Here is a 27858-nt window from a genome sequence, read left to right as displayed (position 1 = left end):
GAGGCCAGCATTATTAGCCTGATACCAAAAGTCAGACAAAGAGACCATAAGAAAACTACAAATCAATCTCTCTTATGAATATATGAACACAAAAATTCTTAAAAAAAAAACCAAAACATACTAGCAAACTAATCCTATAGTACATTTAGAAAATTATATACCTTGACCAATTGGGATTTTATCCTAAGAATGCAAGGGTGGTTCAATAAATCAGTATAATATACCACATTAATAGACTGAAAGGGGGGAGTCCCACAAAATCATCTTAATAGATGTAGAAGAGAAACATTTGACAAAATCTAACACAATTTCACGATAAGAACACTTAGTGAACTTGGAATAGAAGGGAACTTCTTTAACATGAAGGGCATATATGAAAAACCCACAGCTAACATATTCAATGATGAAAGACCAAAAGTTTTCCCCTAAGATCAGAAACAAGAAAAACATACCCACTTTCTTTCTTTTCTTTTTTTAATATATTTTTGTTGATTTCAGAAAGGGAGGGAGAGGGAGAGATAGAAACATCAATGATGACAGAGAATCATTGATTGGCTGCCTCCTGCACACCCCACCCTGGGGATCAAGACCGCAACCCAGGCATATGCCCTTGACCGGAATCGAACCCGCGACCCTTCAGTCCGCAGGCGGACGCTCTATCCACTGAGCCAAGCAGGCCAGGGTAAGGATGTCCACTTTTGCTGCTGCTATTCAACAATGTATCAGAAGTCCTAGCCAGCACAATCAGGTAAAAGAAATAATAGGTATCCAAATTGGAGAGGAAGAAGTAAAACTATCTCTTTTAGAAGATGACAGGATTTCATGTATAGGAAAGACATGAAATTCATTAAAAAAAAATCTACAAGAGCTAATAAATTCAGCAGTGTTACAACACCAACACACAAAAATTGATTGTGTTTACACATAGCAACAATGATCAATCCAAAAAAGAAATTTAAAAAATAATTCCACTTTTAACAGTATTCAAAAAAAATAAAATATCTAGGAATAAATTTAACTAAGGAAGTGAAAGACTTGCACACAAACAATTACAACACCTTGCTGAAATAAACACTTAAATAAATGGAAAACCATCATGTTCTTGAACTTGAAGACTTAAAATTATGATGCTTTCTAAAGTTATCTACAGATTTAGTGCAATCCCTATCAAAATTTCAATGGACTTCTTTTTTCCTTTCCTTTTCTTCAGAAATTGAAAACCAATCCTCAATTCATATGTAACTTCAAGGGAGCCTGAATAGTCAAAGAACCTTGAAAAAGCTAGAGGACCCATACTTCCAGATTTCAAAACTTTCTATAAAGCTACAATAGTCAAAACAGTGTGGTACTGGCATAAGATAGACATACAGATTTATGGAATAGAACAGAGTCCAAAAATAAACCCAAACATCTATGGCTAACTGATTTTAGACAAGGGTCCAAGACCACCCAAAAGGGAAAGAATAGTCTCTTCAAAAAAAGGTTCTGGGACACCTGGATGACCACATTAGAAAGAATGAGTTTGGAACCTACCTTACTCCACATATAAAAACTAGAGGCCCAGTGCACAAAATTCATGCACAGGTGGGATCCCTAGGCCTGGCTGGTGATCAGGGCCAGGCTGATCGGGGCCGGGCTGATCGTGGCCCGAAGGCCCCAGCGGGGTCGGGAGAGGAGGCGATGGTTGCCGAGCCGGGCACGGAAGGAACGGATGCCGCCATCGTCGGCGCCCTACCACTGTGCAGTTCCCCGCCTCCGCCCCCCCTCCTTCCCTCACTGCCACGGCAGGTGGGTGGCAGGCCAATTGGGGCCTGACGACCAGGGGGAGGAATGGAGCATGGGAGGTTGGCCGATGGCCCCAAGGGAGCCAGCCTTCAGCCCCCCTGGGAAAGGGGCCACGTCCACTGCCACCAACCCCCAATTTCCTGTCCCAGCTCGGGGCCTGCTGGCCGGAGGGAGGAGCCACAGGAGGTTGGCCGGCTGGTTGTGGAAGCGCACTGACCACTAGGGGGCAGCTCCTGCATTGAGTGTCTGCCCCTGGTGGTCAGTGCGTATCATAGCGACTGGTCGTTTGGTTGCAATGGTTGCTTAGGGTTTTATATGTACAGACTAGAGGCCCGGTGCATGAAAATCCATGCACTGGAGGGGGGTCCCTCAGCCTGGTCTGCCCCATCTCACAGTCCGGGAGCCCTCAGGGGCAGGAGGCGACCCGGTGATCAGGGGAAGGCGACACCCCCATCACATCTCTGCTGCTGCCACTCCTGGCAGCGCAGGCCTTGGCCAGCCCTGGTTACCTGAGCCTCGGGCGGCCCTGGGCGGCTGAGGTGACTGGGGGACTCCGGAGGCAGGCGCTGAGCAGCCGGACCCGCCTGGGAGCAAGCCCAGCCATGCTGTGTGCCTGCTGCCCCAGCGGGGGCTGAGGGGACTGGGCACTGCCATCTTGTGGCTGTGGGCATCTCCATCTTTGAGGGTGTGGCAGTCAATTAGCATATTCCCTCCTTATTGTCTGTGGACACCGCCATCTTTGTGAGGGTGTGACAGTCAATTAGCATATCCTTTCTTTATTAGATAGGGTTATCTCAGCCCAGCCGGTGTGGCTCAGCGGCTGATTGTCAACCCATGAACCAGAAGTCATGGTTTGATTCCCAGTAAGGGTACATGCCAGGGTTGCGGGCTTGATCCACAGTAGGAGGTGTTCAGGAGGCAGCCAATCAATGATTCTCTCTCATCACTGATGTTTATTTTCCTTTCCCTTCCTCACTGAAATCAATAAAAATATATTTTTAAAAATTAGCTCAAAATGGGCGTGATATTGTGAAATAAGACACACATATATTTTGGTCTTTGTCTACAGCTCCTGGCTAGAGTTCCTAAAACCTTTGTAGTTTCCAAAGAAATAAAGATACTAAGAGTGTGAATCTTGTTCTAATACTTGGTCTTTGACATAGAGCTCCTAAATCTCTTGGAATTTCCTGGATGACAGGCACATCTTTTGCTCTAATGAGAAGACTCTTGGTGGGCTCCTAGATAGCTTCCGGAAAGGGGCTGGTCACCAGACTAGCAGCTTGGAACTTTCAACCTCACTTCCCATCCTCTGGGAAGAAGAGAGGGACTAAAGATTGAGTTGATAACTAATCATGTCTACATGATGAAGCCTCCACAAAAATTCCCAAACTACAGGATTTGGAGAGCTTCCAGGTTGGTGAACATGTGGAGGTGCTGGGAGGGTAGAAAAGTCATGAAAGCTCTGCACTCCTTCCCACCTGTCTTGCCTTATGCACCTCTTCCATCCGGCTGTTCCTGAGTTGCACCCTATTATAATAAACTGATAATGTAATAAGGAAACTGTTATTCTGAGTTCTATGAGCTATTCTAGCAAATGATCAAACCAAGGAGGGAGTCATGGGAACCCTTAATTTATAGCTAGTTGGTTGGAAGTATAGATCCCTTCTGTACTGGCATGTGAAGTAGGTGGCAGGGGTGGGACAGTTGTGGGGCTAAGTGCTTAACCTGTGAAATCTGACACTTTAGAATTGAATTGAATTGTAGGTGTCCAGGGAGTTGGAGAATTGGTTGATGTGGGTAAAACTACCATACATTTTGTGGTAAGATGTACTGAAAGTAATTCGGTAAATAGAGAAGAACAGATTTTTTTTCTTTTAGTGGGTTCAAGAACCTAAAGCTAAGAACCAAAACTATAAAACTATTACAAGAAAGCATAGGAATAAGTTTTTATGACCTGGAATTTGACAAGTTCTTTAAGATTTTACACTAAAAACATGAGCAACAAAGGAAATAAATATACCGGACTTCATAAAAATGAAAACTTCCTGTACATCAGAGAACAATATAGAAAATGTTAAAAAACAAGAATGTTGAAATGAATTTGCAAGCCACACCTAAGGGTTTAATAACCAGAATGTATAAAGAATTCTTAACAACCAAAAGGCAAACAACCCAATTAAAAGTGTACAGACACTTCTCATAAAAAGGTATACAAACGGCCAAGTTCATGAAAAGATGTTTAATCTTTTGGTCAATATGGAAATGCAAATCAAAACCATAATAAAATACCACTTCACTACTAAGATGGTTTTAATAAAAACAGAAAATAACAAATACTGGCAAGGATGTGGAGAAATAGGAATGCAGCTGCTCTGGAAATCAGCTTGGTGGTCCTCAAAAAATTAAACATAGAATTAACAAATGACAACGATTTCACTCATATACTGTATATGAAAACCTATGTCCACAAAGAACCTTGCACATGAAACATTTAAAGCAGTATCCTATATAATTCCTATATAATAAAGAGCTAATATGCAAATGGGCATCAAGCCCTCACTTCATCACGCCCTCACAGCTCAGACACTCAACACTGGGGAGAGAGGCATGGGGACCAGCCAGGCCGCGGCCTGGGATAGGGACAAGCTGCCCGCCCTGCGGTCCTGGGTGCCAGCGGCTGTGGCCCGCATGCCCCATGGTCCTGGGTGCCAGCGGCTGCGACTGTGGCCCGGGAGCCTGTGGCTGCGGCCTGGGCAAAGCCGCCTGCCCATGGTCCCCTGTAGTTGCAGCCAGCCTGGGTCCTGGGTGCCTGCGGCCAGCCAGAGGGAGGGAAGCCCGGGTCCCGGATGCCTGCGACCGGCCGGAGGAGGAAATCCTGGATTCCGGGTGTGGGGTGAGGTAGAGGTGGTTAGGGGTGATCAGGCCGGTAGGGGAGCTGTTAGGGGCGATCAGGCAGGCAGACAGAGGTGGTTAGGGGTGATCAGGCAGGCAGGCAGGCAGGCAGGCAGGTGAGCGGTTAGGAGCCAGCAGTCCCGGACTGTGAGAGGCAGTCGGACATCCCCCGAGGGGTCCCGGATTGGAGAGGATGCAGGCCAGGCTGAGGGACCACCCCCCCACCCCCCGTGCATGAATTTTTGTGCACTGGACCACTAGTCTATACTGTAACGGCCATAACGGCCTAACAACCAGTCGCTATGATGCCCACTGTGGCCAGCGAACCAGCCCAATCAGGGGGTGGGGCTGGTGGCCAACCTCGCCCCCCCCTACCCGCCAGCCTGCCCGATTGAACTCTCCCACTCCGATCAAGAGCAGGCCTGCTGGTCAAATGCCCCCTCTCTTCCCCCCTGGCCAGCCGCACCCCCTATCAGCCTGCCCCACCACGATAGGCCCACAGCCCCTCCCCACGACCGGCCCACGCCTGATCGCACTCCCCACCCCAACAGCAGGTGGGGCTGGGCGGCCAACCTCCTGCAGTCCCTCCCCCTGGCCATCCCACCCTTGATCACACCCTCCATCCCAATAGGGGGCGGGGCTGGCCAGCCAACCTCCTGAAGCCCCTCCCCCCAGCTAACCACGCTCCCAATGGGCCCCTACCACCCTGATTGGCCTCCAGCCCGCCCCCCGCCCCAGACAGCACCACCCCTGATCGCCACCCCACCTCAATAGGGGGCAGGGCTGGCTGGCCAACCTCCTGCAGCCACCCTCGGCCGGCCACACCCCCGGTGGGCCCCTACCATTCTGATCGGCCCACAGCCAGTCCCCCAAGCTGGCCCCACCCCTGATCGCCCCCCCCCCATAGGGGGCGGGGCTGGCTGGCCCATGACCCACAGTCCCTCCCCCTGGCCATCCCTGCCCCCAGTTGGCCCCCCCAACCCCAATTGAGGGTGGGGCCCGCCGGCCAATTGCCTGCAGCTCCTTCCCCCAGCCGGCCTGCCCCTGATGGAGGCCCTGATCTGGGCAGGCTGGCGAGCCAACCTCCCGCCATCTCCTCCTCCCGCCAGGCCCAGCCCCGATCCGCCTTGATTGGGGCTGGGCTGGCTGGACCCCACCCATGCACAAATTCGTACACTGGGCCTCTAGTTACTTATAATAGCCGAAAGGTGGAAACAACCCAAACTTCCATCAACAAATGAGTGATAAACAAATTGCTGTTTTTTAAAAAAATATTCACTCTCACACACACACATACACACACACACAACTCTACCAGTTCGATTCTTGGTCAGGGCACATGCCTGGGTTGGGCGCTTGATCCCTAGTTGGGGGCATGCAAGAGGCAGCTGATCAATGATTTTCTCTCATCATTGATGTTTATATCTATCTCTCGCCCTTCTTCCCTGAAATCAATAAAAAAATAGATTCCAACTGACCTCACTACGGTATAGTCAACTTCCACCCTCACCCCCAATCAAATTTTGCACCAATTTCCTAAAGTTGTATTCTGGAATGCCACTTTATTGGCTAAACTCTTTCAATGGCTCCCTATAACACACCAAGAAAACTCAAAACTTGTTAGCCTGCCATTCAAATGACAAACTGAGTAAGATAAATTTATCAGTAGACACTAAATGAAAAGGGAATTGGGGAATAGGGGTCCCTGAATCTGTTATCTGACACATTTTCATTGGCACTTGAGCCTTCCAGAGCTGTTCTTCTCTTTCCTTTGTGACTTCTATCACAATTTGTTGCATTGCTCACTTCTTCAACAGCCATGTAAAGAGTAGGGGAAGAGCATCCCAGTTCAAAGGAACCTTATGATAGATGCAGTATCCTCAAGAACCTTGGTCTGTATTGCTCTTTTGTTTCCTAGCACAGCATAGTGTCTAGCTAGCATGTAGTCATAGTTGGCACTCAGTAATTCTCATGTATTAATAGCTTATCAAATAATAAGCACCAGCCAGATACCAGCTTTCCCTTTATTTTCCCCATTTGCTTCAGGCTATCTTTAGTGTGGTAGATTGTCTGTGATCTTAATTGTGTTTAGGTTTCTCCAGAATCTCTCTTATGCTCTCCAGAGAGTACCAGAGTTCAAGAGGAGTAGCTATCCAATTGTATAAAAAGCAAGAGGGGATTGGAAATATTAACACTATTGAAACAAATTGAGTTAATCTTCCAGTTTTTATTTTTAAAATATGTTTTTATTGATTTCAGAGAGGAAAGGAAAGGGAGAGAGAGACAGAAACATCAATGATGAAAGGGAATCATTGATAGGCTGCCTCCTGCACGCCCCCAACTGGGGATGGAGCCTGCAACCCAGGCATGTGCTCTTGACTGGAATCGAACTCTGGACCCTTCAGTCCATAGACCGACACTTTATCCACTGAGCCAGACCAGCCAGGGCAAATCTTCCAGTTTTTAGTTCCATCTGTACCCCTAATTACTTCAGTCTTCTAGTTTCTATTAGCACCTGGTGATGCCAATTCCTGAGCCTTTTAGAAGTTTGGGTGAAAATCAAGTTACTTACTGGCTTTACCCACTGCCTCCTTATATTGCAGCTTTCTCAATTCTGCTAAGAAGTCATTTAAAATCATCCATTTGCTTTTCAGCCTCCAAAATTGTGTTGTTGTTGTCTCCTGTGAAAATTGACTTTGTCTTTTATGGGTTTATGCCTTTTAAAAGAAGTCACTCTCATGAAGTTTTAGTAGGATTTATCAACAGGAAGGAAAAGTATGTCTAATCTGCAATCTAAATTTAATCTTGACTGGAACTGCTTTCAGTTGGGCATTATTCCTTGTGGTTGGTTTTACATTGTAATCTCCCAAACTATAAAACCAAGACACAAAGATATGAAATATATGACATAAGGAAAGAAGATAAATGCATTCAATAAAAATTGAAACACACACACACACACACACACACACACACACACACACACACACACACACACGGGGTGGGAGGGACGGAAACAAATCAGAAACTAATCTGAGAGTCACAAAGAGAAAGAGTCACAGATAGAGACAGATAGAGAGAGACAATTTATTACGTTAAAGAGACCTGACTCTTCAGATTTACTCTTCAGAGAACCACTCAGGAAAAAAAACACACCAGTGTTGCAACACTTCTGAACTCGAAGAATAAAATCTCCAGAGAGAAAATGACTGAGAATTACATTGGCATCAGCAACACTAGAATGTTAGAAGGCAACAAACCAATAACTTCAAAGTTCTATAGAAAAAAGATTCTGAATTTGGAATAATATAGCTGACCAATCAATCAAGTAATCAAGAAAACCACAGGTTCACTAAGAAAATTTGCCACCCACACATTCCATGTTCTTTGTTTTTACAATGACAACGATGCACTCAAGAAATATTGAGGGGAAAACAGAATCAAGTAAAAGGCCAACACTGTAAACAAGAAACAGGAACCCCTGGGTATCTATAAATATACTGGTAAGAGATAATGGACCAGAATAGAGCAGTAGAGGTGGTAAGAGGTCAAATTCTGGATATATTTTGAAAGTAGAACTGATAGGATCAGAAACATATGAGGTGTGAGAGGAACAAAGGAATTAAAGATGACTCAGAGGTTTTTGGTCTTACCAACTGAAAGAATAAGTTGTCATTCAATTAGATGGAGAAACAGGTTTGGGACATGTGGAATAGCAGATGCCAGTAGACATTCCTCCAGGTGATGTTAATGAGGCAGTTTGATACATAGCAGGTTCTAGAATATCTTTTCATTTTAACATTGATGTTGTAGGAACTTAACTCTTGTTTATATCAATTAGCCTACAGTATAATTGGTTTCATTATACACTGTTTCACTTAAAGTCACAAAACCCACTGACAACCTTAAGTGAGGATTTACTGTACAAATCAGGAGTTAAGAGGTTCAGGTTAGAGATAACAGTAATGTATAGATAGTATTTGAAGCTATGAACTAGATGAGATCAAGAGAAGAAAACAGATGATAAAATAAGTAAATAATTTTTCTAGTTTTCATTGACTTTAGAGAGGAAGGGAGAAGGAAGAAGAGAGAAACATTCCTTAGTTGCCTCCCACATGCACCCTGACCAAGGATTGAACCGGAAATCTGGGTATGTGCCCTGACAGGGAATTGAACCAGTGACCCTTTTGGTGAATGGGATGATGCCCAACCAACTAAGTCATACTGGCCAGATTGTAAGTAATTTTTTAAGAGAGAAAGAACCAACTAACCCTGGAGCTCTCCAACATTTAGAGGTTTAAGAACTGAAGAATCAACAAAGGAGACGGAGATGCAACCAGTGAGGTATGAGACAAAATCAGGATGATGTCAAGTGAAGAAAATGTTTCAAGGTGAAAAGACCAATTGTGCAGTATATTGCTGATCAGTCAAGCAGACTGAGGATAAGAAACAACCACTAGATTTAGCAACACAGAAGTCTTTGGTAACCTTGATAAGAAGTTTCTTACTTGTGGGAATAAAAACCCTAAATAAAGTGGGTTCAAACAATAATAAAAACAGGTGGTGCAGAAAACTTCAGGAAGTATTGGTATAAAGGAAGGATAGACCTGGAAGATGGAAATGCTGTTAATAATAATAGTGTTTTGTTGTTGCTGTTTTTAATATGGGTGAAACAACAGCCTATCTGTAAATAGAAAAAATCTGGTAGAGAAGGAAAAGCTGAACATATAGGAGAGTAGAAAACTGCTGGAACAGTGTTCTTGAATCATCAAGAAGAGATGACACCTACTGTACAAGTGAAGGGTGGCCTTAGAGAGAAGAACAGTTTGTCTATATTGAGAGACAAGGTTGAGGTTTTGGGCACAGATGCAGGTAACTAGGTACATGTAGGACGAGCTCATCAAAATTCGCCTGTTTGCTATTTTTTTCCTCTATTCAATAGGAAGCAACGTTCACAGGCTGAAAGCAAAGATAGGGGAGGAGGTGTGGAGGTCTGAGGAAAACAGAAGAAATGGAATAGTCATGCAGAAAAATGGAATGAACTATGGAAATATAGTATGACTATGGGGTTAGTGAATATATTATTTAGAGTGAAACTGATAGCATGTCTAGGTTGATTTAATTAACAATGAGATAGCTACTCTATTAAGTACTACAATAAACTAGTTACTTTTGATGCTAATTTAATTTTCAGAATGACTGAAATATGGGTATTATTTAAAAAATAAAGAAGTTAAAGCTAAGGTTAAATAAACTGGCCAAGATCAAAGAGCTACCAAGTATTCAACTGGCCTTTTGGGTCACATTTTCTTCCAGAAACAAACACACACTCTACAAAATGAGAATAAGAACCTTGTTGAATAAAATGTTACAGACTCACACTTTGCCCATTACAATTTTTTACTTCAATGACATCCAGTTTTAAAAATGGTTCATTAAAGTGATACTTTAAAGCAGCATAGATAAAATAAAATGTAAATTATCCCCATAGAGAGCATCTTCTACATGGAGTAATACATTCAAGTTAAATCACCTGCACTTACTGCTATTATGTCATGCATATAACAAGGTAAGATTTCTTTACCCTTTTCTTCTACTACTATATTTTCTTCAGGCTTTATGCTGTTTTCTCTACTTCTGATTCATGGTTTATTTTACTCCACTGGAAAATAGTTAGTTTTGGCACCTGGCTTCAGACTCCCGTAATTACCAAGTACTTCTATGGACTATACTGCAACAATAAACTGTTTCCAAGGCTCCAAGTTCTGGCAACCTGATTAAAAAGGGCAAACCAAAAGAAATTGTAGCTTGAAGTTTCACTAGATCTTTGACATTCTAGGTAGTGATTTTATGAACGGCTAATTTTAGGTCCCCCACTCCTGTGAGAATGCAAGAAATCAATACAGCACTTCACAGGTATTTCATCCATCATATCAAGCTCTCCCACTCTCACTAGAATTTATGATTAAGTAGCTAATTAACAATCAAGAAGTGGGTAAGCTATGCCAATGGGCAACACTTAGAAGATAATTATGGAAATACTCTACTACTAGTTTACCCTTTTTTATATTCCTCCATCAATCCCTTGATTTTAAGGACAAACCATTTTAAAAGCAGCTAGCATATATAAATCACTAGAGGCCCAGTGCACAGATTCATGCACTGGTGAGGTCCCTCAGCCTGGCCTGCGGGGATCGGGCCAAAACCAGCTCTCTGACATCCCCCCCAAGGGGTCCCAGATTGCGAGAGCCCAGGCCAGGCCGAGGGACCCCACTGGCCCACAATTGGGGCTGGGGAGGGACTGCAGGAGGGCTCCACGGTGTGTCCAGCCCATCCAACCCAGTCCCAATCGGCCAGACCCCAGCAGCAAGCTAACCTACTGGCCAGAGCATCTGCCCCCTGGTGGTCAGTGTGCGTCATAGCGACTGGTCGAATGAATGGTCGGACACTTAGCATATTTGGCTTTTATATGAGGATTCTTCTTCACAAAGTTTCTTTTCCCACTGCAGTGGCAATCTGGTTTTCATTTGAGTAATGGATTATCCAGGTACAGCTAACTAAATATGTTAGATATAAATTTCATTCATCTTAGCCCATTTTATTTAAACAGTGTTAAAATTTATGTTTACAAGAAATGTGTACTTCCTTGAACTTTGACATTCCCATAATTAGAAATCTTCAGTAACTACAAATACCCTTTCATTTATTCTAATATTTGCCAAGAGCATGCTATGTACCAGATACTAAGGATAGAACTATGAATGAGACAAAAATCCTTGTTTCATAGAGCTTCTACTTTGGGGGGAATCTCTTGGAATTCAGGATCTATGCTTGGGCATCATATTCACATATATAATTGGAAATATTCCACAAACTATTCATGTATGCCACAACTTTGCAAGTCCCTCAAATATTCTGAACTGATTCTTGAAAATTACAATTGAGCCAGGCTGGTGTGGCTGTGGTTGAGGTCACTGTTCGATTTCTGGTTGGGGCACATGCCTGGGTATCAGGCTTGATCCTTGGTGGGGGTGTACAGGAGGCAGCCGATTGATGATTCTCTCTCAACATTGATGGTTTCTCTCTCTCCCTCTCCCTTTCTCTCTGAAGTCAATTTTGAAAATATTAAAAAAGAAATTACAATTGAGCTTGAGCCATAAGATTAAACTGTCTCCCCAATAATATAAATTTTCTCAAAGATTATATCCTCTTGTACCCCAATTCTCCAAATTGGTTACTTTTTTGGAAGGGGAGGGGGCAATGTATGTTAGGTGCATTAATTTTAAAGAGAAATACAATTGTGAACACGGAAAAGTATTATTTGGAGGTATGCCCAAGAGATTTCTACAAGGTTAACAAACTAAATGCTAAATGGTTTACATTTACTCATTCATTAAAGAAACATTTGTTCATTCCAGGAGCTCATTTTATGGGGGAGGGAAGGTGAAGACTGATAATAGACACATACAAATAAGCAAGGAAGATTACATGTAAGTCATGATCAGTGCTAGGAATAAAATACACTTAGAGATGTGATAGGGACAAACTACAATTCAGACATCAAAGTCTTTCTAGGTTGTGTTTAAGACTTCCTGACATTTATTTAGAAAATTCTGAGCAATAGCTAAGATTTGGAAACAGCCTAGGTGCCCGTCAGCAGATGACTGGATCAGAAAACTATGGTACATCTACACCAGGGGTGGGCAAACTTTTTGACTCGAGGGCCACAATGGGTTCTTAAACTGGACCGGAGGGCCAGAACAAAAGCATGGATGGAGTGTTTGTGTGAACTAATATAAATTCAAAGTAAAGGAGCGGAGGGGAGAGCAAGAGAACCGGATAGAACAGCCAGATCCGGCCCACGGTCCATAGTTTGCCCAAGGCTGATCTACACAATAGAATACTATGCTGCCATAAAAAAGAAGGAATTATTACCATTTGTAGGCACCTGGATGGAATTAGAGAACATTATGCTAAGTGAAATAAGCCAGTCAATGAAAGAAAAATACCACATGATCTCACTCATTTGGGGATAATGAAAAACATTATAAACTGATGAACAAAAAGATAGATACAGAGGCAGTAAAGCATCAAACAGACTGTCAAATTACAGTGGGAAGGTTAGGGAGAGGTGGGGAAATAAGAGATCAACTGAAGGACTTATATGCATGCATATAAGAGTAACCAACAGATGCAAAACATTGGGGGGTAAGGGCATGTATGGGAGTGGGGTGGGGGGGGCAATGGTAAGATATGTACACATATAATACCTTAATAAAAAAATAAATAAAATAAAGGAAAAAAAAAAGAAAATACTGAGTATCAAAGCCTATCAAACTTACCTAATTTCATTTTTATAGAATTAAGAGCTGATCTGTAAAATCTCTAGCAAAAAATAAAGGACATTATCCATTCAGCAATACATTTGGGGTTAGGTTTTTTATTAGCTATTGTGTGACCATACAATTTATCACCCAAACTAAAATACTTTCAAGAGAGAAAAGGGATGTTCTGCTTAGCCGGTGTTGTTCAGTGGATTGAGCATTGTCCCATGCCCCAAGAAGTCACTGGTTCAATTTCTGGTCAGGCCACATGCCCAGGTTGTAAGCTTGATCCCCAGTAGGAAGTGTGCAGGAGGCAGCCGATTGATGTCTCTCTCAAAATCAATTTTAATAAACATAATAAAAATATTTTTAAAAAAGGGATGCTCTAATAATTATGCCAGACCACAGGCACAAACAAGGACTTTCCACCAGGGCAAACAAGGCCATATGGTTACCCTAATTATATACCACATCTAACATAACTAGCCAAAATTTCAAGAGTATTTTATAGTTCCAGATGAATTTAAATTATAAGTAACTAGAGGCTCGGTGCACGAATTTGTGCATGGGTGGGGTCCCTTGGCCTGGCCAGTGATCAGGGGGAGGGACCATGGGAGGTTGGCCGGCTGCGGGAGTTTGGCTGTGGGGCACACTGACCACCAGGGGCAAACACCTGACCACCAGGGGGCAGCTCCTGCATTGTCTGCCCCCCTGGTGGTCAGTGCGCATCATAGCTACCGGTCATTCAGTTGCTTAGGCTTTTATATATGTAGATATCAAAGTAAAGGACTTAAATTATAATCTGGACCATATAAACCAAGTGAATCCCTTACTAAATTTAAAGATTTAAATATCTCACACCATACACAAAGTCAATTTCAGGTGCATTGTAGACCTAAATGTGAAAAGACAAAACAAAACCATCAAAAGTATATCCATGACCTTGGAAGAGGGGAAAATTCCTGTAAAAAAACAAAGGAAGAAAGGAAGGGAGGGAGGGAGGAAACACTAGCCATAAAGAAAAATAATGATAAACATGTCTGTATCAAAATGAAGAAATTCTCTGTTCACCAAAAGAAACCATTAAGTAACAAAAATTATTTGCATCAGATACATCCAGCAAAAGACTCATATTCAGAAGACCCAACTCTAGAAAAATACATGCATTTCAATAGAAAAATGGTCAAAAAATTTCAAAGGCATTTCATGAAAGATGAAATCCAAATGACTAAGATATGAAAAGGTGTGCACCTCATTTGTAATTAGGGAGATTGAAACCAGGTACAACTACATATCCACCAGATTGACTAGAATTAAAATATCTGATCCTAAGTATTATTGTTGACTAGAGGCCCAGTGCACGAAATTTGTGCACGGGGGGAAGGGGTCCCTCAGCCCAGCCTGCACCCTCTCCAATCCGGGACCCCCTGGGGGATGTCTGATTGCCTCTTGCAATCTGGGACCACTGGCTCCTAACCACTCGCCTGCCTGCCTGCCTGCCTGACCACCCCTAACCACCTCTGCCTGCCTGATCGCCTGTAACCACCTCTGCCTGCCTGCCTGATCGCCCCTAACTGCTCCCCTACTGACCTGATCACCCCTGTCTCTGCCCCGCACCCAGGACCTAGGATTCCCTCCTCCGGCCGGTCACAGGCACCCAGGATCCAGGCTTCCCTCCCTCTGGCTGGCCGCAGGCACCCAGGACCCAGGCCGGCTTTGCCTGCGCCGGCCACAGCTGCAGGGGACCATGGGAGGGCAACTTTGCCCGGGCCACAGCTGCAGGCGCCCAGGACCAGAGGGTGGGCGGCTTGTCCCTCTCCTGGGCCACAGGCGCAGCCATTGGTGCCCGGGACCTCAGGGCGGGCAGCTTGGCCCTCTCCTGGGCTGCAGGTGCAGCCACAGCGGCTGGCACCTGGGACTGTGGGGTGTGTGGCTTGTCCCTCTCCTGGGCCACAGCCCCTGCCACTGGCGCCCGGGACCGCGGGGTGGGCAGATTGTCCCTCTCCCAGGCCACAGCCTGGCTGGTCCCCATTCCTCTCTGGTGAGCTCATTTGTGCCTGGCTGGTCCCCATTCCTCTCTGGTGAGCTCATTTGTGCCTGGCTGGTCCCCATTCCTCTCTCCTCAGTATTGAATATCTGATCCGTTAAGGCGTGATGACCATTTGCATATTAGCTCTTTATTATATAGGAGGATTATATAGGATGAGGGATGTAGAATAATTAGAACTCTCATATACTAATAACTGGAACAAAAACTAGTAAACAACTACTTTGGAAAACTACTTGGCATTACCTAATAAAGACACATATTCTTCATGATCCTGCAATTCAAAGAATATAACCTCAAGAAAATTACATAAATGTGCATCAGTACACTTAAACACAATAAAGGCATTGTTAATAGTAGCCAAAAAACCTGTAAGCAATTTAATCAATTGCAGAATATCCAAATCTGCAGAATAGATAAACCTGTGTTATTTATGATACAACTAGAAGCCCGATGCACGAAGATTCGTGCAAGAGTGGGCCTTCCTTCCCCTAGCTGTCAGCACTGCCTTTGCTCTGGCCCAGAGCCACCTTTCCACCTTCCCACAGGCCCGGAGCAGCTGGGGCGGTGCGGAACACCTGCGTTGTCACCATGGTGACGATGCAAGCTTCCTGCCCCTGGCCGCTCGGCGCCTGTCTATGCAAATTAACCCACCATCTTTGTTGGGTTAATTTGCATACTCACTCCTGATTGGCTGGTGGGCGTCACAAAGGTACGGTCAATTTGCATCTTTCTCTTTTATTAGTGTAGATACTATGCCACAACAAAACCCAAAATGAGAAACAGGGTGGGCAAAAGTAGGTTTACAGTTGTGAGCTTGTGAAACCCAAGTATATTCTTTTTTTAAAATGTATTTTTATTGATTTCAGAGAGGAAGGACAAGGGAGAGGAGAAACATCAATGATGAAAGAGAATCATTGATTGGCTGCCTCCTGCACACCCCCTACTTGGGATTGAGCCCAAAACTCCAGGCATGTGCCCTTGACCAGAATCAAACCTGGGACTATTCAGTCCACAGGCTGACACTCTACCCACTGAGCCAAATCAGCTAAGGCCAGAAGTTTATTCCTGTATTTATTTTTTATTCTTGTACTAGAGGCCTAGTGTACGAATTTGTGCACCAGTGGGGTCCCTTGGCCTGGCCTGTGGGATTGGGCCGAAACCGGCTCTCCAACATCCTCCGAGGGGTCCCGAGAGGGCACAGGCCAGGCCGAGGGACCCCACCGGTGCACGATTGGGGCTGGGGAGGGACGAGGGAGGTTGGCCAGCTGGGGAGGAAATGCAGGAGGGCTCCAGAACCTGTCTGGCCCATCTTGCTCAGTCCTGATTGGCCAGACCCCAGCAGCAAGCTAACCTACTGGTCAGAGCGTCTGCCCCCTGGTGGTCAGTGCATGTCATAGTGAGCAGTTGAGCGGCCCTGGCATGTCATTAGCATATTACACTTTGATTGGTTGAATGGATGACCGGACACTTAGCATATTAGGCTTTTATTATACAGTATATAGGATTATATATTTTTCCATATCAACAACTCTAAACCTACTTTTACAACCCCTTTATATACAAGATGATTCCACGTATGTAAGGTTAAAAAATGGTCAAAACTAAACTCTATTATTTAGGGATGTAAACTTCTCAGATAAAACTGTAAATGTCAGAATAACATTTATATCTAGCTTAACAGGGTGGTAGTCATGATGGGAAGATGCAGGGTGTGGAAGTCTTCTCAGATGTCGGCAATGTCTGTTTTGCCCTGGGTGGTATTTACAAGTTTCTCTGTTTAAAAATACTGCCCGGTTGGGACCTGCGTACAGAATGTTGTTATCACGTTCCTAGAAAGAAATCTATGGAATGGCTACCACATTGCAACCAGCAGTGGTGACAACACCTGCAAAGTATGGGACCTTCGACAGCGGCGCTGCATCTATACCACCCCTGCTCATCAAAACTTAGTGACTGGCCCTAACTGGTTTGGCTCAGTGGATAGAGTGTCGGCCTATGGACTGAAGGGTCCCAGGTTTGATTCCAGTAAAGGGCATGTACCTTGGTTGCGGGCACATTCCCAGTAGGGGGTGTGCAGGAGGCAGCTGATCGATGTTTCTAACTCTCTAGCCCTCTCCCTTCCTCTCTGTAAAAAATCAATAAAATATATTTTATTAGTAAAAAAAACAACAAACCATCAAACAAACAAACAAAAACACAAACAAACTTAGTGACTGGTGTCAAGTTTGAGCCTATCCCTGGGAATTTCTTGCTCACTGGTGCCTATACGTAATAACACAGCCAAGATCTGGACCCATCCAAGCTGGTTCCCACTGAAGACTTTGGCTGGCCATGAAGGCAAAGTGATGGGCCTAATTTCTTCTAATGGGCAGCTTATAGCCACTTGCTCATATGACAGGACCTTCAAGCTTGGGATGGCTGAATAGGCACGACCATAGAAAAAGGACTCAAATCTCAAGCTTCCCCTTAAGAGCCATTTTGTTCTATCATGTTTGCTGACAATTACCATATCTAGAACCTCAGTAGTAGATTGGATTTCTAGGTCAGCCCCTACTTCAAGCAGGCAGCCCAGTTCCTGGGTGCTGGTGAACCCCTTTCATGCTTGAATTTTAAGTTCATCTTCAAGCCCTGCCAGTAAGTCTGTAAACAATTGTTTTTATTAATCTTTTGTTTGAACACCCTGTGGCTAGCTCCATTTTTAATTCTTAAAACTTGGCTTTCTATTTCATGGTACATGCTTCAGGACTACATGTGACCCAGGGAGCAAGGTGGCTGGATTGCAGTCTGGGAGCCCTCAAATAAAGAGGCACATCTCACCACATATTGGTTAAATAATGTCTGACAGAGCGAGAACCTTTCCTCTGTCTTGAGAATGGGAGGCGAAGAGGCAGACCCACAGCGATGCTCAGAGTTATGCATACTCTTCCTGTTGACTTCACTTGGAATGGTACCTGCATCAGGGAGCTTTAGGAAGCTCAGAACTGAACATTTGTCTTGTTGGAAAATGTCTCCCATTTTTCTTTGAAGTTTGGCATCTTCGTGTTACCCCAAAGCTAGACCATTGTGTCAAGATTCAATGAAATTTTTAGAAAGTGAAAACAAAACAAAAACTGCCCAGCCTATTTGGCTCAGTGGCTGAGCATCCACCTATGAACCAGGAGGTCACAGTTTGAATCTTGGTCAGGGCACATGCGAGGTTATGGGCTCAATCCCCAGTGTGCAGCATGCAGGAGGCAGCCAGCCAATGATTCTCTCTTATCATTGATGTTTCTGTCTCTCTCTGAAATCAGTAAGATATATTTTTAATTTTTTTAAATATATTTTATTGATTTTTTACACAGAGGAAGGGGGATGAACAGAGAGTTAGAAACATCAATGAGAGAGAAACACTGATCAGCTGCCTCCTGCACACCTCCCACCGGGGACGTGCCCGCAACCAAGGTACATGCCCCCGACCGGAATCGAACCCGGGACCCTCCAGTCCCTAGACGGATGCTCTATCCACTGAGCCAAACTGGTCAGGGCTTTCTTTCTTTTTTTTTATGTATCATTTCAACATGTGTGGTTATATTTCCAAATAGAAAAAGGAAAATACTCTCCTCAGAGGAAATAAAAACAGAATTAACATCTTAAAGAAAATTTTAAGAGTGTTACTCAAAGAGATTAACTCAATCTATAGTTTAAAAAAAGTAATCGGGATCTCTAACTCCAAATGCATACTGTATCCTAAACTCTACGAATAAACTTTGGACTTTAACGTTAGAATGCCATTCTTCAGGCAAATTTTGAAAAAGGTGGAATTTCAGGTATCAAATTACTTAAGAAGTCATACAAATCCTATAATTTTAATATCAAACACCCACTTCCAATTTTGAAACTTGAAATAAGTGTCCAGTGTTGACTGGGCAGTTATATAGCAATTTAAGATTAGATACTGCTAAGTAGAATAATCGGTATACCAAGATTTGATAATTCCAGTTTTTGCAAACAATTAAATTCCCAAACATATTAAATACTCACATTGATTTTTAAAAGCATACATTATATATGTAGGATTAAATATCAAAGTCATATAAATTAAATGATTAAAAATCTTTTTATTGTACTTATACCACATTTCTTAAGTCATGATACAAGGAACAAATTATGTTTGGCATATGAATTTAACTATTACAGATTAATAAAATGTTTACTGACTCTAGAAGCTGTTGAAAAGACAATTAAAAAATGTGGGCCATTGACAAAATATAGACTTTTTAGATTCTTGTATATAGGAGTATATTCATAGATTTTTAAAAGACTGGAGTTAATACATTAGAAATCTTAAAAATGTATAGATCTTTTCTTTGAGAAGAGTAAAGGTGGCACAGTCAACAGAGTAAGTCACAAGATACCTTAAAATCCGGATTAGGTAAAACAGTGGTTTTTAAAAAGTTATTGAACCACTTTATTAAGGACTACTTTTTGCATCAAGAACATTAGAGAGCCTGTTTCATAATTTCATAAAGTCATTAAAACTAAAACATTATACAGCTAAATATCGTCTGGGGGTAAAAAATGAAAAGAACAGAAAACAAAATAAGACTCCTTACCAGGTATAAAATTTGCCCCAATACCAGTGCTATTAAAAGGGATCTACTAACCAGAGCATCCAAAAATGTCATTAAATATTATGAAGTTACTCTCCTACCAGTTAAAGATTAAATTTTTTAAAACAGATTTAGAAATTTTCTTCCTATCCCCGGACCTCCCCTACCAAGCTTCTTATTCCATAAGTCTACCAGATGTGCTGTGAAAAATTGTTCTTCCCTCTCATAAGTATGCCAAACTTGTGAGATTTCTTTTATGATGAAGAGCTAAAAAGTTTATTTTCTTCTGGTTTCCTGGCGGAAAGAAGGCTCAGAGCGCGTGAAACGGAAACAAAACCCACACACACTGTGGCTCTGCTAAATACTATAGGTAGGACACCTTCTTCAACACCCAAAACTCCCTGTCCCAGCGAGCCTTCACAGGGGTTGGTCAGCGCCCACGGACCACTCATAGCCGCCTTTGGAACAAGGGTCCTGGGTCCAGCTTGAACCCTCCTCCCCACATGGTTTCAAAAACAAGGTCAATGCGAGTGCAGCAAGCATTTTTAAAGAGATGATTGCACAACAGGCTTAGTGAAGGATTCCGGTTTAACAGGTAAATACTACATAGGAGACAAGAGGGATGTGATCTGCTTGAGAGTGTCTGCATCACAGAACAAACCCAAAGTTTTAGCACATTACTTACAGTTCACCTGAGGACTATCGCAACAAATTGAAATTGAGAACGTGAGAAAATGGTGCTGTAGAATTAAGAAATCAGCACTAAATTCAAGCGAGGCGGAAAAATTCTTTGACTACTCGGGCTTTTGTTTCATGGTGAGACGACAGACCACCGAATTTCGGAGTTGGAAGACACGTCTCTCCGCGTTCTCCTGCCCGTTCTGGGGCTTCTGGGCCGCTCTCCCGCCCGCCCTGCTGTGGGTCGCGTAGTTCCCGGATGGAAGCCACGGACCTCGGCAGTGGAAGCCAGGGAGTCCTGGGGGAGGCCGCGGCCGGACGCGCCACGCCAGGGCCCGGTAGCGGCCTCCCGGAGGACGGTGGAGGGGACAGGGATGGAGCGAGGAGGCCGCAAACCGAGAGCAGAGCGCAGCCCTGATTGGGCGCAAGGCCCGACACCCCACCGCGGAGTACCTTTGGCGAGAGCTACGGTGGAGTTCTCGGTGTCGATGGTGTAGAGGATGCCCTCGTAGCGGATCTCCGCCTTGGAGATAAGGCTGATTTTGCTGCCGATGTAAGGGGTGCCCCCACTCATGGCGCCGCCGCCGCTCTAGGCCGCTGGCAGAAAGGCAGATCCCACGTCGCGGTCGCCCGCTCTGCACTCCCGCTCGCTCCGCCGGTGCCTATAGCAGCTGCCTCAGACCCAACATGGCGGCGGCGCCGGCTCCGCTACCCTCCCCCAGCCTTCCGCCCTTAAGCCGCGGCGCGGCGCGGCGCGGCGGCGGCGGCGGCGGCAGTAGCGGCGGCGGCGCGGGGCATGCTGGGCCAGTGAGGCCGGGCTCTCGCGAGACTCGGCTGGCTGCGTGAGGCTCCGCAGTTCTCCGTGGATTCTGTTGTCCTGATAGCGCCCCTGGACCTGGTCCAGTGGGATCCTGTTTGGGTCGCCTGAGAGGAGTTTGAGGAGAGGTGAAGTGCTTCCTGGCGCGGAGACACCGTGGGTGCGCGCGGCCCTGTTGACCTCAGGTGTGGCCTTCACTATTTCCATACCCGTTGTATCTTGTCTTTGCAAAGGCTGATCCCCTCTGCCTGAAAGTGGTCCACCCGCCTCCATACTCCTGACGATCTCATTTAAGACCCAGTCCTTTCCCCGTGGAGGCAGCTGGGTCCCTAACAGAGGTCTCGTGGCCCCATTACAGCATCCACCGCCCAGTGAGTTCCCCCACCCCCAACACGTACCCCCCCAACCCTGGCCTGGAGCTGGGATTCTGTCCATACTTTCAGATGGTCCCATTCCGGCTCTTGGCTTTCAAAACCATTGAGTATTTTTTTAATATACATATTTTTTATTGATTTCAGAGAGGGAGGGAGAGGGAGTGATAGAAACAACGACGAGAGAGAGAGAGAGAGAGAGAGAGAGAGAGAGAGAGAGAGAGAGAGAGAGAGAAGAGAGAGAATCATTGATCGGCTGCCTCCTGCACACCCTCTACTGGGGATCAAGCCGGCAACATGGGCATATGCCCTCGACTGGAATCAAACCTGGGACCCTTCAGTCCGCAGGCCGATGCTCTATCCACTGAGCCAAACCGGCTAGGGCCCATTGAGTATTTGCAGCTTTGATCAATTCTCTGAACTCCAGATTCATAAAAAACAGACTCAATCTCAGTTGGATGTCTTAATTGGCAACTTTGTGTGTCCAAAACCTTACTCCCGATTTCCTCTCCAAACCTAACCTTTATTGTAATCCATTGAGGTGTGAAAACGAATAAAGGAAAACCTCACTCAAAGTGGAGAGGGGAAGCCCTGAAATGTAGTTCTCTGGAAGCTACTTTACAAATCTGGTCATGAAGAAGTTTATTTTGCTACCCTAGTAGGAGTAAGGTAGGTTTTTCTCCTAATCCAGCAACAACCGGGTCAGTGAGAAACCACCACACTCAGCCAATGAAAAGCCCTCATTACCCGGAATTTTCACTCTCCTCCAATGGACTTTTGCTTAGAACTGCCCACCTAATCTAACCACTTCTCACCATCTCCACCCCTACTTCTCTGTGACATGCTACCATTATTCTGGCCAGGATTATTGCAATGGCCTAAAATGTCCTTCAACGTCTGTCCTTGCCCCCAATAGTTTATTCTCAACACAGCAGCCAGAGGGCTGTTAAAATCTAAATTAAATCATGTCCCTCCTTGCTCAATATTCCTCTCCCCAATGAATCCATGCCACACGGAGTAAAAGCCAGACTCCTTACTTTGTCTTATAAAGACATACATGATTTAGCTCCTTGTTACCCTACTTCCCATTCTGTTTTAGCCACCCCTTCTTTTCCCAGAGCTTTCACAATTCATTCAGAATTCTGCTCAAATGTCACCTCCAGAGATGACTTCCCTTACTGTCCTACTTAAAATAAGAATACCTTGCCCTGGCCCAGGGGTGGGCAAACTTTTTGACTCGAGGGCCACAATGGGTTCTTAAACTGGACCGGAGGGCCGGAACAAAAGCATGGATGGAGTGTTTGTGTGAACTAATATAAATTCAAAGTAAAGGAGCAGAGGGGAGATTAAGAGAACCCTCTGCTCTTTCAGCTCCGCGGGCTGGATAGAACAGCCGAACGGGCGGATCCGGCCCGGGGGCCGTAGTTTGCCCACGGCTGCGGCCTGGCCGGTGCGGCTAAGTTGGTTGGATTTCCTCTGTGCACCAAAAGGTTGCCAGTTTTGCTCTCTCTCTAAAAATCAATAAATATAAAATGAGAACACCTGCATCATTCTACATCCCCTTACTCAGCTTGCCTTTTCTTCAAAGCATTTATCTCTCCCCAATATGTCTATTTAATTATTTCTGAGTGTCTTCTTCTTCACTAGAATGTAAACGTTTTGAGACAGGGCCTTAGTTTTGGTCACTGCTGGATGGTCAGGACTGAGTACAGTGCCTGGCACAGGACAGTTGCTTAGTAAATGGCTGCATGAATGAACAGTTAGAGGAAGGCAGAGCATAGGCAGGATGTCTGGTAAGCTGAGTGAACAAATAGTGAAAAGTCTGGCAACTCCGAGAAGGGGAAGTGGAAGAGAAGAGGAAGCACTAGAAGCTGTGTTGGGGCTGATACACAGTGGCTTCAAAGGAAGGCTGTGAAATACCTGCTTAAGTGCAAGGTTGCTGCCAGGGAGTTGAACTCTTATTTCTGTTCTTTCCTCCCCCTTCCAGGCCTGGAACCTAGTTAACCTTCCCATGCTTGCCGGGTGAGCTCATCTTTTTCCATCTATAAGCTGAGAGTTCCTAAATTTACATCTTTGTTCCAGATCTTCTGACTTCCAGAGTCACATTAACTACATATTAACTTGGGTGTCCCACTTGCACTTTCCAACTCAACATGTTCAGTATTATCTACATCTACTCCCCTCCTTCCCAAAAATAAACCTGTTATTTATCCATGCTCCCCATCCCCATAACTGCCTTCAGCACTCACCCAGGAGTCCAATCCTGAAACCAAGAGTCCTTATCTACTTATACCCAATCAGTCATCAATCTTGTTGATTCTACTTTATGTTTCGTAATTCATGGTTTCCTGCACCCTAGGGCACCAGAAACTATGACTACATGCATCTGATCAGTGTGGTAACCCCGTGGTCGGCAAACTGCGGCTCGCGAGCCACATGCGGCTCTTTGGCCCCTTGAGTGCGGCTCTTCCACAAAATACCACGGCCTGGGCGAGTCTATTTTGAAGAAGTGGCGTTAGAAGAAGTTTAAGTTTAAAAAATTTGGCTCTCAGAAGAAATTTCAATTGTTGTACTGTTGATATTTGGCTCTGTTGACTAATGAGTTTGCCGACCACTGTAGCCCATAGTGTATTATCTATGTGATTCTTCAATTTATGTGCTAAAAAAAAAAAAAGTTGAGAACTGTGACACATTTCACCACCAGAAAAACAACTTCCTGGGGTGGGGGGACCAAGAAGAGATTAACCAAAGAATTTATATGCATACTAAAGGCCCAGTGCATGAAATTTGTACATAGGTAGGGTCCCTAGTGGCTGCCACCTGCTGACCGCCAGCCGAGGCCTCCTTTCCCATCCGCCTTGGCCTGGCGCCATCTGCTCACCTGCTCCACCATCCCGCTGCAGTCCCACTCTCCTTGGGGCCCATTGGGGCTGGCAGTGCCTCCACTGCCGCCCACTGCCAGCATCGCATCGCTGATGCCTGCCATGTTCCGTGTCACCCCCTGGCGGTCAGTACATGTCTAAATCCCAGTGGTCAAACTCCCGCCTGTGGGGACAATTTGCATATTAGCCTTTTATTATATAGGATATGCATAACCCTTGGACAGACAATAGTGCAGTGAAAGCCTGGGATAGGGGTGGGAGTGGAGTAGACAGGGTCAATAGGGGGGAGAAAAAGCACATCTAATACTTTCAACAATAAAGATAAATTTAAAAAACACAATCTCCTCTCATTAAATGTTTTCAGCAAAAGATGCTCTAGAATTTCTACATTGGAGGGGTTAAGAAGAGGCAATCTAGTTGGATTTTTAATTCAGACATTTAGGTCTTTGATCTATTCTGAGCTAATTTTTATCAGACAGGAAGGATTAGAAGCTTGTCCAAAGCAAATGATCTAGCCAGTACACTGTTTTTTGTTTTGCTTACATTTGTCTTTGCTTGGTGAGGCAGGGGAGTGGCTGATGGAGAAAATGGGGGAAACAAGGCTCCTACTCCTCACCATCTTTTGGTGTGGTTGCTGTTATTCACTGTAACTCCTACATGCCTGAGGCTATGGTCACAATTAAATAAGTGCTTCCCAGAACGTAAATCTCACTCTTCCTCTTCTACTTTCCATTTCTGGTTTGATATGAAAGACTCTATCCTATCTCCACTTGACATGCAAGATTAATAGTCACCCTTGTTCTATAGATAAAAATTAGCTCAGAATAGATCAAAGACCTAAATGTCTGAATTAAAAATATAAAACTCTTAGAAGAAAACATTGGAGTAAATCTTTGTGACCTGAACTAGGCAATGCTTTCTTAGATATAGCACCAAAAGCTTAAGCAACCAAAATAAAAATAGGTAAATTGGACTTTATAAAAATTTAAAACTTTTGTGCTTCAAAGGATATTATATAGAAAGTGAAAAGACAACCCACAAAATGAGAGAAAATATATTCAAAGCAAGCATGATTTGCAAATCTGATAAGGGACTTATGTCCAGAATATATAAAGCATTCTTACAATCAACAATAAAAACACAAATTATGCCGAAACCGGTTTGGCTCAGTGGATAGAGCGTCGGCCTGCGGATTGAAGGGTCCTAGGTTCGATTCCGGTCAAGGGCATGTACCTTGGTTGCGGGCACATCCCCAGTGGGGGGTGTGCAGGAGGCAGCTGATCGATGTTTCTCTCTCATCGATGTTTCTAGCTCTCTATCCTTCTCCCTTCCTCTCTGTAAAAAATCAATAAAATACATTTAAAACAAAACAAACAAACAAAAAAAACACAAATTAAGTTGCCTAATTTAAAAATGGGTAAAGGATTTATATAGACATCTCACCAGAGAAGATATGTAAATGACTAAATAAACAAAGGAAAATATGCTTAACATCATTAATCATTAGGGAAATGCAAATCAAAACCACAATAAGATACGACTTCATACCTACTAGGATGGCTAGAGTTAAAAAGACAGACAATCACAAGTGTTGGGATGTGGAGAAATTGAAATCCTCACATATTGCTCATGGGAATATAAAATAATACAGCCACTTTGGAAAAAAGTTTGACAGTTTCTGAAAAAGTTGAACATAGATTTACCATATGATGCAATTATTCCATTCCTAGATATATTCTCAAGGAAACTAAACCTGCCTCCTCTCCCCCCCTTAAAAAAAATAGTGCATAGCTGTTTAAAGAAACATTATTTATAATAGCTAAAGTGGAAACAATCCAAATATCCATCAACTGATGAATGGATAAACAAAATATGATATATTCAAAAATTGGATTTTATTTAGCCATAAAAAGAAATGAAGTACTGCTACATACTATAAGATGGATGAACATTAAAAAGATTATATTAAGTGAAAGAAATCAGACACAAAGGCCACATATTACATAGTTCCATTGATATGAAATGTCCAAAATAGGAAAACTTCAGAGAGACATAAAATAGATTAGTAGATTAGTGGTTGCCAGGGGCTGAAGGTAGAGATGGGAAGTGGGGATGGGGACTGAATGCTAATGGATGCAGGCTTTCTTTTTAGGTTGGTGAAAATATCCTAAATCAGATAGTGGTGATAGTTGCACTACATTATGACTATCTTAAAAACCACTAAATTATACACTTTAAAAGGCATTTTATGGTATGTGAATTGCATTTCAATAAAAAATATTCAAAATATATTATAACCCTACTAGTGGCCCAGTGCACAAAATTCGTGCACAGGTGGGGTCCCTAGGCCTGGCTGGCAATCAGGACCAATCAGGTGCCTTATCTCCCTGACTCCCCACCTCCTCCTTCCCTTGCCACCCACATCCACTGCCACTGAACCCCAGTTCCCCGTCCCAGCTGGGGGCCTGGCCCCGATCAGGTCATTGAGGCCTGCCAGCTAGGGGGAGGGGCCAACTGCCACTGCGGCAGGTGGGCAGCGGGCCAATTGGGGCCTGCTGGCGGTGTGGGGGGAGAGGAACCGGGGGAGGGACCCGGGAGGTTGGCCACTGGCCCTGAGGAGGGAGCCAGCTCTTGGCCCCCCTGGGAAAGGGGCCATGTCCACCCCTGGTTCCCCGTCCCAGCCCGGGGGCCCAGCCCTGATTGGGTGATCTGGGCCTACCGGCTGGGGGAAGGGACTGGGAGGTTGGCAGGCAGGCCCCATGAGTGATTAGGGCCTGCGGGCTGGGGGCAGCTCCTGCGTTGAGCATCTGTTCTCTGGTGGTCAATGCGCATCATAGTGACCGGTCATTTCGTCATAACAGTCACTTAGGCTTTTTAAAGAATATATATTTTATCAATTTTTTACAGAGAGGAAGGGAGAGAGATATAGTTAGAAACATCGATGAGAGAGAAAAATTGGTCAGCTGCCTCCTGCACACCTCCTACTGGGGATGTGCCCACAACCAAGGTATATGCCCTTGACCGGAATTGAACCTAAGACCTTTCAGTCCGAGGCGGATGCTCTATCCACTGAGCCAAACTGGTCAGGGCCGTCACTTGATTATTAAACCAAGTGAAAGGTTAAAGTGGGTGGTGCATGGGCAGACTAAATAGCCATCTCAGACAGTGATTAAAGAAAATTGAATTTATTTAAGGAAAAGGAGATGGGAGATAGGGATACACAAAGGGAAGGGCTACACAGAGAAAAGGGAGCCTTGGAGACAGGTTCAGGGAGTTAGTCCTGGATGAGCTGCTGCTGCCCATTGCTCCCCTGGTTGCAAATCTTGTGGGGGGCTTAGAGGTTAGGGGATCCGTGCCTGTGAGGGAATGGTACGGGCATGCTCCTAGGATGGGAGGAACACTCTGGGTCCTTTATCCTGAGGTATTTATCTCTTTCTTGCAGGTGGAAATCTTAGGGGTGGTCTCAGGGG

The 27858-nt window shown here is 44.5% G+C and overlaps 1 protein-coding gene across 2 annotated transcripts in view; it reads right to left on the bottom strand.

Annotated features, from left to right (window-relative positions):
- The window catches only part of LSM14A (LSM14A mRNA processing body assembly factor), an 81761-nt gene extending 60692 nt beyond the window's left edge, over positions 1-21069 (bottom strand). Inside the window, exon 1 of one of the 2 annotated variants that reach the window (XM_080645789.1) lies at positions 20772-21069. In XM_080645789.1, coding sequence (XP_080501915.1) covers positions 20772-20892 — 121 coding nt within the window. In that variant the 5' untranslated portion in view covers positions 20893-21069. The remainder of the gene's footprint in view (positions 1-20771) is intronic. The other variant, XM_080645788.1, reaches the window with a different exon arrangement.
- Between the last annotated feature and the right edge of the window lie 6789 nt (positions 21070-27858).

This window comes from Plecotus auritus (assembly GCF_963455305.1).
Source record: "Plecotus auritus genome assembly, chromosome: 10".
NCBI classification, from domain to species: domain Eukaryota; kingdom Metazoa; phylum Chordata; class Mammalia; order Chiroptera; family Vespertilionidae; genus Plecotus; species Plecotus auritus.
This window is presented reverse-complemented; position numbering and strand designations above follow the sequence as displayed.